Source organism: Ostrea edulis, chromosome 8 (assembly GCF_947568905.1).
Source record: "Ostrea edulis chromosome 8, xbOstEdul1.1, whole genome shotgun sequence".
NCBI lineage: Eukaryota > Metazoa > Mollusca > Bivalvia > Ostreida > Ostreidae > Ostrea > Ostrea edulis.
The window spans coordinates 24,453,966-24,473,673 of record NC_079171.1 but is presented as its reverse complement, the minus strand read 5'-3'; the positions used below and the strand labels follow the sequence as shown (position 1 = coordinate 24,473,673).

The window sequence follows — 19,708 nt, the reverse complement described above, 5'->3', positions numbered from 1 at the left end:
TTCAGCGGCTAAAGTGAGAGATGTGAATCACAGGCCTCATCTTTTAGAATGCTGTAGTTTCTGTGTAACTGCTCAATATCGATCAGGAAGATGACGTTTTCCAGCATACAAACATTATCATCTCTATGTCACGCTTAGTACAAGTGCACTGTCTTCACATTCTTCCATTTTAACTCCATGTTTTTAATCTTTCAGGTTATGCATCATTGATAAGAAGTGGTGAAAACTCCACACACAGAAGGCGTAAATGATTCAACATGAAGAGGACTGACTTGTCGAACATATAGGCTCTGCTGAAACTTTAGACGTTACACGGCTGTACTGAAACTTTACACGGCTGTTCTGAAACTTTACACAGCTGTACTGGAACTTTACACAGCTGTACTGAAACTTTACACGGCTGTACTGAAACTTTACACGGCTGTACTGAAACTTTACACGGCTGTACTGAAACTTTACACGGCTGTACTGAAACTTTACACGGCTGTATTGAAACCTGTACAGGGCTCTGCTAAAACTTTACACGGGTGTATTGAAACTTCTACAGGACTCTGCTGAAACTTTACACGGCTGCACTGAATCTTTACACGGGTGTATTGAAACCTCTACAGGACTCTGCTGAAACTTTACACGGCTGTACTGAAATATAACACGGTTCTACTGAAACTTTAGACATTTCACGGCTGTACTGAAAATTTACACGGCTGACATTTTGAAGCATAACACGGTTCTGCTGAAACTTTACACGGCTGTACTGAAACATAACACAGTTGTACTGAAACTTTAGATGTTTCTCGGCTGTACCGAAAACTTTTTACGGCTGTATTTAAACTCAACACAGTTCTACTGAAACGTTACACGAACTTAACATTAGTGATTAGGCGCCATGAGTATTTTAGGTGGGTTTCATCTTTGAATTCTGTTTCTTGTGCAACACGTATCTACCAACGTTGTGTTAATCATTTGATGTTTTCACTGCCAGTACTCAGTTATTAGTTTAGGTTCTATTTTCGATTAGGATATTTTTTATGTAATACTTCAGAATATTGTTATTTTTTGCAGAATGCCCACCATTGCTAAGTCTACCAAAGACGGAAACATTACATGCGACACCAGAGATCATCCTCAATACACGTGATCGATATTTTGGCGCGGAAGTGACAATTTCCTGTCCAGACGATTACCACGTGGTAGGGGAGCACGCAGCCATATGTTTAGAATCTGGAAGCTGGGATCTCGAAACACTGCCTCACTGCTCAGGTAATTTTGACTTTCCTTCTAGTCCTGTCCAACTTCACCACTACACCGGCTTCAAACAAACTTATCAATAAATATTTAATTACGGATGCATTTTGATCGCAAGAGTTTCGCCCACTCTCTCATAATCTTGACTAAGAACAGAACCAAGTACACATACCGAAAACAGCACCATTCGCCCAATATGATTAAACACCGATTTCAATCTTGTAGATGTAATGTATGGGGTCCCTGATTCAACAAAGATCTACATCGCTGTCTTTGCCAGCTGCGGAGTCCTGGTCATTCTCTCTTTCGCCATCCTCATTGCCAGAATACTGTGTGTTTTTCGAAGGCCTTTAGCACAAAGGTAATACATTATTATGAGTAACAGATAGTCATTAAGTGGAGTTCCATTACTCAATTTTTTAAAAACGTTACGGGTTATTGTGCATTGTATGGGATTTGTTCTGCTGAAACGTTATAATAATAATAATAATATCCTTTATTTATACAGGATTGCGCAATTACTTATATAAACTAGTTTACATATTATTCCTTTATGTTCTAATTCGTTACACTCAACCGAACATAAATAATTTATACTATAAATAAACAGTGTGTAGGTACAGAAGCGCTCTCAAGAGTGCAGTTTATTGACATCAGAAATCAAATATTGTATATAATATCTTCTTAGAAAAATTACATCTTCTGTTTTCTACAATGAGAAAATAAGATCGGTAATAAAACAATTCATAAATGCTTTGTGGGTGGGTGGGTGGGTGGGTGCCATGTCAAAACGCACAGGAAGAGAGCCTTCGAATGGGGCCAATTCCTTACTTGCAAAATCACGAGAAGCCGTGCTTCACTAATTTAAATACCTGTATAACAGGTAACAGAAACTTCAATAGAAACCAATGGAATTTTGTTTTCGGTATAAATATAAAAACAAAACACGTGTTCGATAGACACCCATGTAACTATAACTACAATAAATACATGTCTACGTTCTTTCAGTTCTTTTGTTCGTTATGGTATCAATGTCAACCTCACGTGACACAGGGTCAAGGTTTTAACGTAAATCAAATTTACAAGACCCGCGAGTTTCATATTTAACGTCGAAGGGGCAGGTCTTTTGAGATAGGGAATAAAAATTTAGCCCATAACCTAGAGACAGAGAGAGGGAGAGAGCGCCTTTGAACTACCATGGCTGTGTGTCATAATACTGTGTATTAAGTTAATCGATTTCGTCTCCATGCGGACGAATTTATGCGTCTAGAAAACCGGTTTCCTTCGTATTTGTAAGATACCGTTTCAGTTTGACATTATTAATCTTAAATTCTATGTAATTGAATATTATCGTTATCCAGTTGCAATCATGTCATTTTATAGACGATGTTTGTAAGAGTTGTCCCGCTTTGTACAAGTATCAGAATGCTTGAAAGAAAAAAAGAGTCTATTTGATTTATTTCACCTAATGAAATTTATACTAATTTTATTGAACATGTTATATTACTCAGAAGCTTTGAATTGTGATTATCATTTTATTAATTTACATTTTTGAATTTGCATGTACAAAAACGATGCATTGTGACATCACGTTACTTAAGTTACCGACTTCAGCGGAGTGAACACAAAACACCGACTTGTTAACCAATCAAAACTCGTGTTAAGAATTACATATGAAATGCATTGTTTTAATAATTTGTGACCGGTTGTTCGTGGGTTCGAGTCACGCTCGTATTTTGATGGCGTTAAACGTAAGACATTGAAATAGGTAAGGACTAATCATTGACCAGATACTCAAACATTTGGAAGTGCGAGTCACGAGTCTTTCCGATGAAACTTAATAACCACGACTTCTTGTCACAGCAGGTGTTAGCACGAGAAAGAACATGAAGGGACATAACACTAAATGGAAAAAAACCCAAAATGCAATGATGATATTTGCTGCTGTACAGCGATATCAGGCCTCCAAGTTATAGGTTACACTCCTGAGCACTAAGCCTAGGTCTAAATTTGTGACGCCTCACCTACCGCAGATGAAATCTCAATATGAGTGAAAATTTCTACAAGTGACGCAAAGGAAGTAAAAAACTGTCCATCTTTATTTATTTAAGCTCCAGAGACGAGTTGGGTAAAAGCACGGAGTCCGTGGCGTCCATTCGGTACTTCCCACAGGAAGCTCAATACCAGGAGACCGTGGTAGACATGCCGCATAAAAACGGGATGTTTGAGAGCTTCTGTAATCCCGGCTACGTCAGCAACGAAGTACATCCACAGACACGCTGGTACAACGAACAAGCACACAACGGCTGGACGGGCAGACAGACAAGTTACGACAGTTCCTTTGATGGGGAATCTTTAGGCTACATGTAAGTTACGACAGTTCCTTTGATGGGGAATCTTTAGGCTATATGTAAGTTACGACAGTTCCTTGGATGTGGAATAGTTAGGCTATTTGTAAGTAATGACAGTTCCTTTAACTTATATGTAAGTTTCAATAGTTCATCCTTTGATGATCCTTGGGATATATGTAAATTACATGTACGACAGTTCCTTTGGTGGTCTTTAGGATCTATGTACATGAGAGTTACATGTACGCCAGTTCCTTTCATGAGGAATCTTTAGGCTATATGAACATGTAAGTTATAGAAGCTCAACACCGAACATTTTCTATTTCAATGTATAGAGCTTTTGGCATTCGCTGCATTACAAGGTGTAAAAAATTCAACATATTTATTTTTGTTGTGTTTAAAAAATATTTTCAGAGTGGACGAACCGGATGACGGGCAGCGAGCGTGGAGTTCTGCCGGAAGTACGGATATGTATGAGAATGACAGGTATCTTGTATTTCTTTGCTTTATGCTGAATTTCGTGGGAATTCAATCTTTAAAATAGAATCAGATTTACTGTTTCGGAAATTATATGTGAACCTCGAATTGGAATGTATGCTTAACGCAATCTGTTATTGACATCATGTATTTACTTGCTTGTATTCGTTTCTTATTTCAGATACAACAGATTATCTCGTCAGTCGCGAATACAGGAAGTGGTGGAGGATGATAGGACGCCATTTTGATGTATTTTAACGATTAGTAGAGGAGATCCCCATTGAATTATTTATTGTATTTTATGTTGAACTGTGATATTCCTAGAGAAATTGTTACATACATGTATATATTGCAAGACAAAACTGATTGATGAAAATAAAAATGCCAAATGAAACTTTGATGAGTTACAAATATTGTCCCAATACATTCAAACTAAAATAAGTCACGGTGATGGATCTAGAGGGGATAAGGTTGTCCGTTTTCCGAAGCCAATTAGATACAGTTTATTCTGAATTTACAATGTACATGTGTGAAAAGAAATATTTCTATTTGGATGAAAACAGTTCGCTCTGGATATCAAATTTGAATGAATAGAATTCACTCCGCAATATGATGACAAACACAGTTCAAAGCTACATGTAGCTTTAGCTTTAGATATATATTTTACTTTTCGTTATCGCTTATTGGTTAGGAGACTCGCTCCGCCAACGAGGGATCCTTGTTCGAATGTCGATATTTATTTATGACGTCACGCATCTATGATCCCAGATATTTTTATCTTAGATATACCAGGGTGTCTTTTATGATTTTCTTTTTAAAAAGTACATGTCTGCATCTACAATAAAAGTACAGTTTATATATAATTCTGTTTTATAAGTAGATATCACTTTTTAATTTTGTTGGCTTTATGTAAACGTGTCAGCCGTGTACACGAACAACCCCACAACCGTTTCCGCTCCTCTTCCGTTGTCAGATTTAAACCTGTAAAGGAAACAGTAAGTGTTCGACTTAATTGTTTGTATGTGTGTTTGTGAATTATTACATTCTAATGATATTTGGTCAGTCGTATTGATATAATATTTATTTACATTTCTTAAATGATACTGTTACATTTATTGTTGTGCGTGTATTCAGTTTTAATTTTTCAAAGAATTGCCCATTATTACGTGAAGTAGAATTTAGTCTTATCTCAACATCGGGTGAGATTTTCAAGAAGACTTGCAGTGGCAAATTTAGAGGGGGTGGGTGGGTGTGACCCCTCACGTTTTGTTGAAAATTCTTAGAAAACGTTATCAGCTGCTCGCTTGGTCTCGTCACGTCTCCATTTTGCATGGCGGATAAGGTACAGATATGGGTTCCGTTTGAATATTTTCTGGTTTCTCCTCTGATCTACATCAGACATGCATTAATACACATCGATATCAGAATTAGTATTAAAACTTCAAAATGAAAAATTACCAAAATGAATCTCAGTATTTTTGTATGCACAGCGCTGTAGCCTTGAACAGTTTTACAGAATTGTGAATTTTAGACCATATGCTTACACTATAATACTATACGATTTTCATTAGGAAATATTGTCAACACATCTAACAGAAATATTACAATTATCCACGTAAAACTGAAAACATCAGAAAAAGTTAGGAAAACTGTTTGTGTTTTCTGAAAATACTGAACTAAGCGCTTTAATATATCCACCTAGATTCATACTATAAATGTGATCCATGTTGCAAAAATAATCCGCTCGGGTTGAATAAAAGATGCTTCAAAGGTAAAATAGTTTGAACGAATATCTTTAAACCCTGCTCTTGTTCTGTTGATTTCTTCAATCAAATCGCAAGATTTGCCATTCAGTACACTGAAAGGTCACTGAATGGTTACTGAAAGGTCACTGAAACGTAACTGAATGGTTACTGAAAGGTCACTGAAACGTAACTGAATGGTTACTGAAAGGTCACTGAACGGTTACTGAAAGGTCACTGAACGGCAGAGCTGTACCGTTCTGTCACTTGTCCAGACACATGTCAGTCGACTGAATGGCACAGTTTTATTTTGTGAATGTCAGGAGTAACATGGATTGCTTGAAATCTTGATTTTGCAAAACTACTTATATACATGTACATATCGCTTGCGTAGCAGGCATGTTCAGTTGTGAACAGCTGTGTTAAATCACGGACTTGCCCAGATGAATGCGCATTTTAAAGGAGCATAATAAAAAAAAAATTATCTAAGTAGGATGATTGATAAAACTTGAACCGAACCATGTGAACCGATTGCTAATATAAAAAAAGTTCTACTATATTAAACGATTTGGTCAAAACTGAACCTAAGTGACAATAGAGAAAACTAAACAAATAGCTCATTTTCGCATTTCCAGGACGACAAAGTAAAGATAACGAACAGTTATCAATCTCACAATTCCCATACATAATACAAAATTAATGGTAGGCTAAACACGAACCCCCAGACACAAGTAAGCTTGAATCAGATGCCTAAATTGAGTAACCATCCGATGTTGACCGGTCCTACTCACAGTGAGCCGTATGGCTGATCAAGTAAACGGAGTAATCTGTAGTCAAAATCAGTAGATATTGTTAGATATTCGACCTAATGAAAGGTTGTGAAATTCCTGCAGAACAATCAAATCGCAATCATTCAAATCTGAAGTCGATCCACATTATCAGTCACATTCAGTTCTCTATTTCTTTTTACATTTATCCAGTATTAGTTGTCAGTTATATATAAGTAACTTTAGTGTAACATTTATCCAGTATTGGCTATCAATTACATACAACTAACGTTTGGGTAACATTTATCCAGTATTAACTGTTATTTACATATAACTTACTTTTGTGTAATATCTATTTAGGGGTAACTGTTATTTACATATAACTTACTTTTGTGTAATATCTATTTAGGGGTAACTGTTATTTACATATAACTTACTTTTGTGTAATATTTATTTAGGGGTAACTGTTATCTACATATAACTTTCTTTTGTGTAATATTTATTCAAGGGTAACTGTTATTTACATATAACTTACTTTTGTGTAATATTTATTTAGGGGTAACTGTTATTTACATATAACTTACTTTTGTGTAATATTTATTTAGGGGTAACTGTTATTTACATATAACTTACTTTTGTGTAATATTTATTCAGGGGTAACTGTTCTTTACATATAACTAACTTTTGTGTAACATATATCCAGTGTTAACTGTCAATTACATTTAACGAACTGTTGTGTGGTTTAAGTGGCTTTTCAAAGTCCACTGCAAACTAGATATTTGGCTATTTTACCCGAACATCATCAACTGATATCATTTCAGAATGACAGAAGTGAAATTAGTCGAATGAGCTGTCATTAAAATATTTCAGTAAGTAAATTAGTCAAGTCAAAATAAAATTTTAAAAAAAAATGCCCAGCCTCGTTTCGTTTGGGGATTTTTTTCATGGCACCTCGGAATTCTTTGAAATTAAGAATGACATTTTTTGGTATCGAATTGTTAACACATACAATGATAAATGGAATTTTTTTTTCGTTTGTTGAAAGAACATCTGATATTACTGTGATTAATCCCTGGTTGTCGTTATTTTACATCCTTGCTTAAAGACAGAAATCCATGAGGATTTTTAGTCCATAATTACAAGCACCTTGTCGGACTGGTGTGGTTTAAGGTTACAAGCAATGGATAAGAACAGGCCTACAGACTCGGAATATATTGAAATGGCCAGCCACGGTCTTGATATCAGTATGGACAATGATTATGACGTCATTCCCGCAGATTATGGTGTTCAAGCGCAATCTACCTCACGTAAAATTGCAGGTATCAATTATTATAGTGGAATGAAATCATATAAAGTTAGACACATTTTCAAATATTTAAAATTTACTTATTTACCTGATGAATAGAAAATTGGTTTTGAAGTTGGTTTAATTTTCTGATGAAGTGGAAGCGGTTTCATGTGATGAATCAAAAACAATCGATAATTGATATAAGCAGGACTGATCAATCATTTAGCCAATTCATCCAAAGACAACTCATCCATTTTAAAAGCAATATACTGTGTGAATATCGATCTCATAGTAAACATACGAAGGTTACAATATCAGTGCCTCGCACACATTCCGGAGAATCGTTAGGTCATATTGTAAATTTTGAATTTTCTGCCAGATGATGGGAGTTATCTTGCTCCCGTCCCCTCCAATTCCCCTATTGGCATAGAAACAGCACAGAAGAATGTTGACGGAGGCCAGAGAACCGTGAAACACGTGGGAGGATCTAAATGGAGAACATATTTCCGGTTGGGACTCGGAGCGGCTCTCGTCTGCCTTTCTGTTGGTGTAACTCTCGTGATCATTTATACAGGTAAAGTGATATACTCATAATGAAATTCTAAATATTTTGTGACTGGAAAAAATATGCGTTTCATCCATTTTCATTACGTGATACATTTTAACACACGGAGCTCTAGCGAGGGGATAGCAAACGCGTGTGATATCCATTCAAAAAAGTTATATTGACCACTTGCTTACAGATGTATTGTCTTGTATGGTGGTTTCTATTTCTATTTCCACATTATTCACATTCGGATTTCAAAGATTTCGGTTGAGCATCACTGAAGAGACATTATTTGTCGAAATGCGCATCTGGTGCATCAAAATTGGTACCGTATAAGTTTTACATTCAAACATGCAAGTACAACATTTCAAAGTGTTTAGAGGAGGTGGGATGGGGTCAAAAGATACACTTCTTATAAAAAAAAAATTAAACGTATGTGAATTAAAATTAAATATCCAAGCGTTAGAGGTGGAACAGGGTAGAATACTACGTGCCTGCCCATCGGTAATGTTTCTGCATCTAATAAACCACATTGATAAAACATCACGCCTAATGTAATACCGATAACATGCGCGGATTCGGTACTATTTTCCAGGTCGATGTGTGTCGAACGTTTCGGGAAAAGCGCATCCCTCTCGAAACAATGAGTCCATGATTCTACAAGAGTCAACCCGGTCCTGGTGGTCTTCAGAAAAAGATTCTATATATCAAAAAGAAATGTCATCCTCTTCATTTCAACGATCTCATGCCCCCACCCAAGCTAAACGACTCCATGCGTTAACTCGACTTGAATCCGTACAACACAGAGGTGCCTTATATTCATGTAAATTCTTATCCTCGATTTTAGCCCTTAGCACCATGGTCCGTAGTTTGTTAAGATAAAAAAGGAAGATTTACGAAATTTTCCCATCCTGCTGAATTTGAGAAACATGTAACATTTTTAAAGACATATTCTTACATAAAGTCAAAATCGGGGAGAGGAATAGGTCATTGATTGATTGATTGATTGTATCTTGCTTAACGCCTCTCTCGAGAATTTTTCACTCATATGGAGACGTCACGAAGACCGGTGAATGTCTTTAAATTTAGGCCTATGCTCGGCACTTAATGCCATTGAGCAGTTCTTTAGCGTGCAACACCTACTGTGACACGGGACGTCCGATTTAAAGGTCATCTCCGAGGACCCGTGACATTCACACCTGATGCCGAGCGTTTGGCGATGGAACTATCACTACTGTTTTAATGACTTTTGTCTGTCGCGGTCGGTATTCGAACCCCGGCCTTCCACATGCGGGGCGAATGTTCTAACCTAGATAGGCCACCGCGGCTGCAGCGGGGTGAGTGGGTGGGGATGGGGTGGGTATTTCACTACCTGGAATTAATTCATTGGTTCAAACTTAATTTCCATGATCTTTTATTGCATGTAGTTGCCAAAAAAGGGGGATAGATGGGTGTTTCAAACTCTGTATGCACATATAATATATAAAGGTCTTTGCATGATGAAATAACGGGAAAAGTATATTGTCCGATAAAGTGCGTGTCTAATTTAGCCAAAGAGACTTGGTTGAAATAATCCACCCTATCAAAAGATTGTAGAATTTCTTTCCGATCAATTTCTACTGATGATTTATGTAATGACAGTTTATACTCTATCATCTTCTCTGGCTACGCTTACTGAGTCCGAGAGTACCTACCCTACCTCAAACCTTGACTGTTTGATCTACGAAACCATCGATTCCAATGAATATTCATGAAGTCACACATTCATTTATTGACCAATCACAGTTACAATGATAGATTTTGATATGTTAATGGCTACACCCATGGCTAAATCGTGTAATCTTACACATGACTATTTTACAAGCAATTCAAGGATAAGACCATATGTCAAATGAAATCTGCCTTGAAAACAGAGGCTAAACTTGTAAATTCTATATCATTAAATTCATTTCAATTAGCTATAGTATCAGGGTTTTTCCCCCAAATCGACAATCCTCGGATTATCCCGCTACATACTGTACGAGTCACGCGGTGATTTGCGAGGCTGCATCCTAAAAAAAAATATGGTTGACGCTTTTTCTAAATAATATAGCCACGGCTATAACGTAATGTGAACGGAGACAATTGGCCTGGTGTATGACGATCAAACTATACCGCGGTCAATGGCTTTAAGAAAATGTTGTAACATACAATTTACATTGTACATACGTTTATAATGAAAGGTGCAAACTTTAAATGAAAGAAGGCTATAAAAGCATATTGCTTCAGTTTAAATTCCTTTGAGAACATTCTGTGAATGCTTTTTAATGGTAATTTTGTTATTTTGGCTTTTTCCCCACTACTTAAAATAGCGCACATGTTATATTTATGCAAATTCCAAACCCCTCCCTCATTCTCTAGACATGCGCATGGATAACGGGCTAGACAATTTTCACTAAGCATTTATTGAACTTTTAAAAGGGTTTGTATATAAAGTTTATGACGGATCTATGGTAGTGTATTTCTGCCCCGTTGCTAGTAATGTCCCGGCAAAGAATGTCGACATGCAAAATGTTTATGTCGATATATGTACATGAAAGTTGGATATATGATTGAATAAGAATACAAAACAACCGAATAATTGAATATCGCCCAGATGTGCATGGAATGGGAGATGTTGACATGCAAAATAGTTAGGTTGATATGCAAGATAATAATAACAACCACATTTATTTACAAAACTTGTCAGATATTTAAAAAACAATAACAACATGATATCACATTTAAACTGCTACACTTTTTACACGTGTGCTCTAAATGTCGCCCTTTTTGGGTGTATAAGTGAAGATAAAATATCATCAGGAGGTTTCATGACGGTAAGTCCAGTTACATCAACATTTACCATACATGTACATCGTAAACAATTCTTAATTGGCAATAAAGATTTTTTTTTTAAAAATCAAATACTGTATACAAAGGTTTGATTTAAGAATATTTTTCTCTTTGTTTGTTTCCGGTCTAGTGTATGCCGAGGTGGACTACTGGCAAGAAGACCAAAGTGAACCGTTTAATAGGAACTCAGGTAAATATATTGCGTCATTTTTTTAGCATGAATGAGAGAGAGAGAGAGAGAGAGTTTGAGTTTCTGTCTACAGACACAGTCTGAAACACTTTCTACACGGTATGCAAGAAAAGGTCTCCCACTCCATGTTTTCGCCCCACTCGGGAGAGTTCAATTTGTCATGAAAGGTGAAGATAACGAACAGTGATCAATCTCATAACTCCTATAAAAGCGAAGATAACGAACAGTGATCAATATCATAACTCCTATAAAGGCGAAGATAACGAACAGTGATCAATATCATAACTCCTATAAATGTGAAGATAACGGACAGTGATCAATCTTATAACTCCTATAAGCAATATAAAATTGAGAGATAGGCAAACACGGATCCCTGGATATATACGTACCAGAAGTGGGAATCAGGTGCTTAGGTGATAAAAATTGTAACACATATCACAAAGGCGCGAGTCCACAGCCGAGGCCCGGGACTCTGAACCCATGCGTGATACATGTAGTGGTTAAAATACTTATACATACAGTATAACGAAATATGTTTTGATCCGCTCAAGTAAAGACTGTGCAGTAGACCATTGTCATCTTTCTTTTTTTCTTTGCAGGGACGTTTGATACGTTCTCCTCGACCCTGGACATCCGGACACGAGTTACAGCAACATTGACTACTAATGCTGAACAAGGCTCTATCGTTCTTCGCCTCAGTCCAGCTAATGGCAATCCGTCGGATTTTAGTTACGTCATACTGGATGGAATTCTGTATCCATTTCGTGTGAACAAACGTGGTGTCGTATCAGTTGCCGGCATATTGAAAGCAAAGAGATACAAGTTTGTCGTGAGAGTTACTGATCCCTGGACGGATCGCTTTGTGGACGTAACAGTCGTGATTATCTGTAGAAATCCTTCAATTTCCATTACGCCGTCAAAATCAGACAATATTGGAATGAACAGTGTCTCTGAAATTTACACGCATTCAATTTTTAATTCTTTCACAACAATACATTCCCACTGGCAAGTGTCTGAAAAAGCATCCATCACACCAACCTCCTCATCTTCAGTCCTGGTGTCTGGTTTCCAAACTCCTCCCAACAGGGACGCGTCCTCAAAAACCATGATCCACACCCAAACAGGGAAAGACGTTATAAAGACATATTCCGTTATAGATTTAACTCTCGCTCCGCAGGCTTCCACAGACCACATACTATCCCCTGGAATCTTGTCATCGTCATTTCCGGATTTTTCGACTGCGTTTTCATTAGTGAAGTATGTTTCCACGGAGCATGTAATAGTATGCTCAAAATGTTATCATTCATCTTTCTCGTCAACTCTCAATACACCAACAGAATTAATAACATACTCTTCTTCCAACTCTCTGACACCGGTGCTCTCTAGCTCTTTCCAAATTTGATTTCCTTGTATAATTCAAGTTTATCCAAGAATCAACTAAACTTGTCGGGTAAGGAGAGCAAAATACAATCATGCAGGATCTAATGAAATCGTAACGCACAAACTTACTCGCTCAGAAAGGGCGTACTGGATGTCGGTTTGGACAACCTGACACCGAAAGTCATTATCGATCCGTCTATAAGCTAAACAAGCTTGAATCTGGATAAAGAAGACTACGAACCGGTCATATATCATTATATTGTCTAATTGTTATATCTGTGTCACATATCACAGGCATTGAACTATCTTAGTTGGTCCAGTATTGATATATTGTCCTATTGTTATATCACTTATCCCAGTTGTTTAATTCTATTGCATTAGATCCCCGGCCATTCACTTTTATAACCGATTTACGCTTTCTGTATTATTTTCCTGTAGCAATACTTTTTGTTTTAACGATTTATATGCATGTACTTACAATCTAAAATGACTTGTTCTTAACTATGTGTGTGTGATTATCTGTGTGGTATCTTTGTGTTGTTGTTTTCTCGGATCAATTGATATACAGTTTTCAACACAATGCAATTTTGATTATAGTATTCCGGTGTATTTTCCCGTTTACCTGTTAGTTGTATATCCCACTGAGGGGCGGATCCAGGAACTAATGTTAGGGGGTGTGGGGTGCAACGTTATAAGGTAAGGGGATTGGGGCTCCTGGATTCTATAGATCTCATTGAAATATCTCTTCTATGTAGTCACTTTAAATATTTTTGTCCATTTAATGAGGTGAAATTAATATCATGACACATTTTGCCCTCGAATAAATATGTTTTCCAGAATGTATATATTAATTTATTAAAACTTTAATTTAGAATCGTGTGAAGAAGATTGGATAATGATTGAGTACACAAAAGCTATAGGACACATGGTGTTGCAGATTTACTATAAATTATGTAATTTCTTTATCTGGTAGAATTCTCCCAAATTCGTTTTAAGGAAATATCATCATATAAAAATAATAATAGTGGAAACTGCATACCACACAATTATAGATTTAGTACTATTTTTAAAATCCACTGGAAAACCTTTCAACACAGTTTTAAATCAACCACTGTTTGACCGTATTTTCTGATATTGATGGGGTTCTTCAAGAAAAACAGGCAGGATTTTTATATATAAAAGAATATTCAACTTTTGACAATTCTTTTGTACATAACTCTTGAAAACAAAGAAACGGAAAGTTGTACATTAAAAAAGCATCTGATAATGCCTTCAGAAATGCTTATGGTTTAAGGTATGTATAGTTAAATCAAGTCCCGAATTTTTTATGAAAATTAATACCAGATTTATTCAAATGTGAAGACGGCGTTCGACAAGGTCAAAGTATGTGAGCGTTTTTATTCTTAATGTATCTAAATGATTTTCATGATTTGCTAAATGTATTGATATTGATATAATATACATGTATTAGCCAATTCAAATTCCGAACGGGATCAAAAGTCTGATAAATGCCGACAAATGAACTATACGTGATAATCAACAATTAGTATCAGTTCGAATCAAAGTATCATTGTGATAGTTAGAAATGAAATGACAAGAATGGTGTAATAATGATAAAAGTGTAAGAATATTGGTTGATATTTTCCTGACAACGATTATGACACGAGTGGCAACTATTTTTGTTTAAATTTGGAAGCATAGATGTGAATAAAACATCGACACATTCAATGCTTTCATATTCTTATTCGGCAAATTTTATTCAAAGGCTTCTATATTATATGAAGAAAAAAAGAAAAATCTTCCTGGGTCCTTCAATTTGACATATAGAGACATCAACTTCGTTTTATTAACAATAATCGTTTTCATTCATATGTCGATTCCATGTATCCTAGTCAACTCATATAACACACATCACAGATTCCCCCGCCGTTAAATGGCGGCAATATTGCCAAAAACGGCGTAAAACATCATTCAATCAATCACAGACGCCTTCATATCTGCTTTGTACTAAGATGTTCTATTGAAAATAGATATCAACGGCACCTAACAACTCCACTTGTAGTAATATTGAATTATCATCTACGTATGGTGTTTTTTATATCTCCCATCTGATTCGATATGCAAGAGCTTGTTCTGCGTATAATCAGTTTTTAAGTCGAGGTAAGCTACTGGCAAACATATTAATGTTACAGGCTTTCAACAGTTTCGATTAAAGTCAGCATTACGTAAATTATATTGTCGTTATATCGATCTAGTTTGATAACAGAACCTGTCATTTGGTCAGATGTTGTCTGACGAATTTCATACCAGTTGTTATACCGTTTTTTTGTACAACGATTCTGGCTGCAGATTTCTCTGTTTGCCTGATCAAGATATAGGGCTCACGGTGGGTATGACCGGTCGACAGGGTATGCTTAATCCTCCTAGGCACCTGATCCCGCCTCTTGTGTGCCAAAGTATCCGTGTTTATCCAACTCTTTATTTTGTATTCCTTATAAGAGTTATGAGATTGATGACTGTTCGTTATATTCACCTTTTCATAAAGTCCCGCAAGATAAAAAAAAAAAGCTATGGACTGTACTTAATGTGTAACATGTGTATCCGTGTGATTTTTATACGGTACTCCATCTTGTACTTTCTATTAGGTGATAAGTATATAGGTCAGAATAAACCTTATCGTGACCTGCAAAAATCAGTCACAAAGTTGAAACATTTCAAAAGATTTCACAATTTAATTACAACTATATACAGAAAAACATATCAATATATAATATTACTAATCTAATCAACTTTCATAAAGTGTCCGATGCTGGTTTAACACAGAGCTGAATTCACACACAAAAATATAAACTGTCATTTAAATCAAATCAATTCAAAGATGTCAAAAAATCCAAAAATAATTCTTTAGAGCGCCTATAGAATGATTTACAGGTGCGTATCACCAAAACTATTAGCAGTTTTTTACACTAAAATGAGGTTTCAGGACCTGGATAAAACACCTACAACATCCTTATGATTTGTGTACACCGTTGTACGTCGGTTTACACCTCATAATGAATTGTAAAATTTTTGGTGTAGTGTAATATTTTCAATATGGACGTTCAGCAGCTGAGGAGATCCTTCTTTTAGAATTTAGGCAAATAATTTATAAAATAAATGGATTTTTTCAAAAAAGAAAATGTATGCCTACATAGATCTGAAAAATATCAAGTCATACTCCAAAATAGTTGTTGAATATTTTGCGACGAACTTGTTTTTTGTTTGTTTTTTTTTTTAGGATTGTACGAATCGTTTTCATTTATTCTCTAAAATACATTTTAAACTCTTGTAAATAAATAGATACAGTACACCTCATATAGTTAACAAATTAAGAAGAGAAAAATCGGCAAATTTACCGCCTCAGCATTTTTCAGCCCTATTGAATTTTTCAATTCATTTATGAACACATGCCCCATACAGGGTGCAAATCCTTTTCACTCGATTACGGAAAGGTGTACACTTTGTGATCGCTGTATACAAATCAAGCGCCCCCTTTTAAACTCTGCCAAACATCGTTCTAATAATAGAACGTCTAGAATCGTTTGTAGGTCACAGGTGTCAATCAAGGACAAAGTGTTACACAACAGTATACAAACACAATTTTGAATTCATTTAAAGGTAATTAAGTTTTATCACATCACAGCAAAATGCGATTTTCTATTTGAATGCAATATGCATTTTAGGGTAGAGGAATTTTTAATTTTCAAAGAGGGGTCATTGCTCAATATACATAATTATATAGCCCCTCTCAAGGGCCTGGACCCTAAACCCAAAGGTCATGAATTTCACAATTTTGGAAGAGGATCTATATGCTGGGGTTCTTCATTGACACTATCTTCGTGGTCTTTGGTGATCAAGTCTTCCAAAATTATGTTGGAATCCCCATGGGCACGAATTGTGCTCCTTTGTTAGCTGACCTGTTTTCATATTCATATGCAGCAGAATGTATTCAAAGACTTCTACGTGAGAAGAAAAAAATATCCTGCTGTGGCCTTCAATTTGGACATTTAGATATATCGACAATGTATTAATTATGGATAATAATAATTTTCATTCATATGTTGATTCAATATATCCCATACACCACGGAGTCGTCCACTTCTGCTTCATATTTTGATATTTTATTGAAAGTAGATATTAACGGCAAACTAACAACTCAACTGTATGACAAACGGGATGATTTTAAGTTCTCCACCGTCAACTTCCCATATTAATGTAGCAATATTCCATTATCACCTGCATTGGTGTTTATATCGCTCAAAGGTTATTTCTACTATATGTACAACAAAAAGAGAGATATACTATGGTGAGATTACTTTTGTTGATGTTATAGAAAGATTGCGTTTTTCAGTTTTTGTGTTCATCTTGAAATCAAACATGATCAAATCACTCATTTAATACAGTAGTTTGTCGTTGAACGGTCTATTCAGTAGTGGTTATTTCTTCTCCAAGTTGCCAAGACAGTCTATTCAAACACACTCCATTGTAGTTGTTATTTCCAAAAAATCAACACTATATGAAAGAATCCAGGTTACCTGAAAAGTTGAAAACATTTTGCGCAGTACATATTCTTACAACTTTTTGGGATGGGTGGGAAGGGAAATTAAAATGGTCTCAATTTTTCTCTTACCTTTCTTCCGGTATTTAAAAGTATTCATGCTGCCCTCTTTTGCAGATTGATTTTTTCCCCTGAATATAGTTGATTTTGTTTGTTACACCAAACAGTATAGAAGTAAGTAAAATGTGGAAAAACAATACTCTAAAAACCTTGATAACTGCATTTGGTGGCATAAAATAACCCACTCTCTTAAGTACAGCAAGTTTTCTTACAATTTTCTTTAAAATAAACTCCACGTGTGGATGCCATGATAAAGTATTATCTATATGCATGTAAACACCTAATAGTTTAGCTTGCTTCACAAATTCAATTTGTACACCATTAAAATCTATATTTGACATTCGACATTTCCGTAACCTCTGAGTGGTAAAATAGAAACTGTATGAGTACATTATGATTTTTGAAGATTAATACTGAGTTTATTTTTAAGCATCCATTCTGCACCCAACTTAAGGTCCTCTTGCAATTTTGATTCAATTATATCAACACATTTATCACTCACGTCCTGTCAAGTGTCGTCTGCATACACTGTAGGCGAAGAGTGTTTAAGACATTTTGGATAATCATAAATGTACAAAAATATAAAAACAAAGGATCCTAAATTTGACCTCTGAGGAACTGATAAGGATATACTTTTTTTCTCTAGATAACACATCTCTCCAGCTGACACATTGCTTATGATTTGTATGATATCATTGAAATCATTTAAAAGTATTGTGACAAATTCCTAGACATTAGTTTATGCAAAAATACTTCATGGTTGACTGTATCAAAGGCCTTTTCATCGTGCATGTTTTTGAACCATTTATCATTAAGACCATTCAACGCAGTCTCACATAAATGAACTTGGCGTAAATTCAGATTGACTATCTGTAATTGATTTGTTTCTGGATAAATATTCATAAAAGGAATTGAAGATATGTCGTTCAATAATCTTACTGACGACTGGTAAAATAGAAACTGTAATTACAGTATTTACCGAATGTTCGTCACCTGCTTTGTACAGTGGGACTACCCTAGCTCTTTTCCAAGCATCCACACATGTGCACGAAGATATGATTTGTTAAAAATAAAATGTAAAATATCAACTATATGATTAAATGACAACTTTAAGAGTTTCACAGAAAAACATCAACACCTGTGGCTTTCGAAGATGACATTTTGATAATTTTATTTGCAATAAACTCAATTGTAATTTCTGGAATTGCAAATGAACCTGGCGGTTTTAGATGTTCGACATCCGGTAAAGAAGAATCAAAATGCTTTCCTATTGCATGTCCTATATTACAAAAGAAATCATTAAAATAGTTACTAGTAGCCATTGATTCAAAAGAGGTAAAGGTACCGTTGTCAGTTTGTAAATGTGTACATGCTGTCGAATTATGCTTCCATGCTTGCTTCCTTTGGTCGAGTGGTACATTGATCAACTGCCTCCTCCACTGATCTTAAGAGTGACACAATTTCTGCTTGCTCTGTAGAGAGCCCAATCACCCTCTGATTTAGACCGTAATGCTCTTTCATGTACAGTAGGTACTCACGATTATGCATCTCATTCAATATTTCGTCATTTATCCATTCCTCTGATTTAACCTTTATTCGTCTATCTTTAAAAGGAATATGTTTGTCAATGACTTTGACGAAACAAGAGTTGAATTCACACCACATTTCATTGACATCACTAAAAATTTTGGTATAATTCCAATCGACAGCATCGAGGTCACGATAGAATTGGTCCTCATCTAAATTCCGGAAACTGTTGTATTTTACATCAATGTGACATTTTGCACAAGTTTTTATTTTCCCACGGACAGCATAAACTAGATGATGGTCACTGTTGCCTATGTGTATTACGCCAGATTTACAAATATTACTTGGTTCAGACACATATATATGGTCAATGAGAGTACTGGAGTTCTTTGTTACTCGTGTGGACTCTTTAATTATTTGAAGAAGTATGTACGTATTCATTAGGTTTTTATCGAAATGAATTGCAAGAAAGTACATGTTATGCACACGGATTTCAATGGCCTGTAATTAAAAAGCCTACAAGATTCGAACTGGATTGATTGATTGTGATTGCATACTGTTTCTATTGAGAATTGTTCACTCATATCCGGACTGGTCCCGAGGGGATCCGGGTTTAGAATAGATCCTCAGTACCCCTTGCTTGTCGTAAGAGGCGACTCAATGGGGCGG

General features: G+C 35.8%; 1 protein-coding gene and 1 long non-coding RNA gene across 2 annotated transcripts; both read left to right on the top strand.

The window, feature by feature from the left end:
• The first annotated feature begins 211 nt into the window (after window positions 1-211).
• On the top strand, window positions 212-4,483 carry LOC125661016 (uncharacterized). Its single transcript, XM_048892856.2, has 6 exons — window positions 212-899; window positions 1,063-1,260; window positions 1,471-1,606; window positions 3,357-3,611; window positions 4,008-4,079; window positions 4,252-4,483. The coding sequence occupies exons 1-6, from the start codon at window positions 887-889 to the stop codon at window positions 4,316-4,318; spliced, it is 741 nt and encodes a 246-aa protein (XP_048748813.1). The 5' UTR covers window positions 212-886; the 3' UTR covers window positions 4,319-4,483.
• A 3,798-nt stretch (window positions 4,484-8,281) lies between these two features.
• On the top strand, window positions 8,282-12,338 carry LOC130049492 (uncharacterized). The gene is made up of 3 exons (XR_008798008.1): window positions 8,282-8,441; window positions 11,416-11,475; window positions 12,075-12,338. It is a non-coding gene; the product is annotated as an uncharacterized LOC130049492 (long non-coding RNA).
• The last annotated feature ends 7,370 nt before the right edge of the window (window positions 12,339-19,708 follow it).

What these genes read in the sequence shown, in the direction of transcription:
- LOC125661016 (XM_048892856.2), top strand. An exon ending in CGAAGGCCTTTAGCACAAAG is followed by an intron (nt 1,607 to 3,356) that starts GTAATACATTAT and finishes TATTTATTTAAG; the next exon opens with CTCCAGAGACGAGTTGGGTA. An exon ending in GATATGTATGAGAATGACAG is followed by an intron (nt 4,080 to 4,251) that starts GTATCTTGTATT and finishes TTCTTATTTCAG; the next exon opens with ATACAACAGATTATCTCGTC.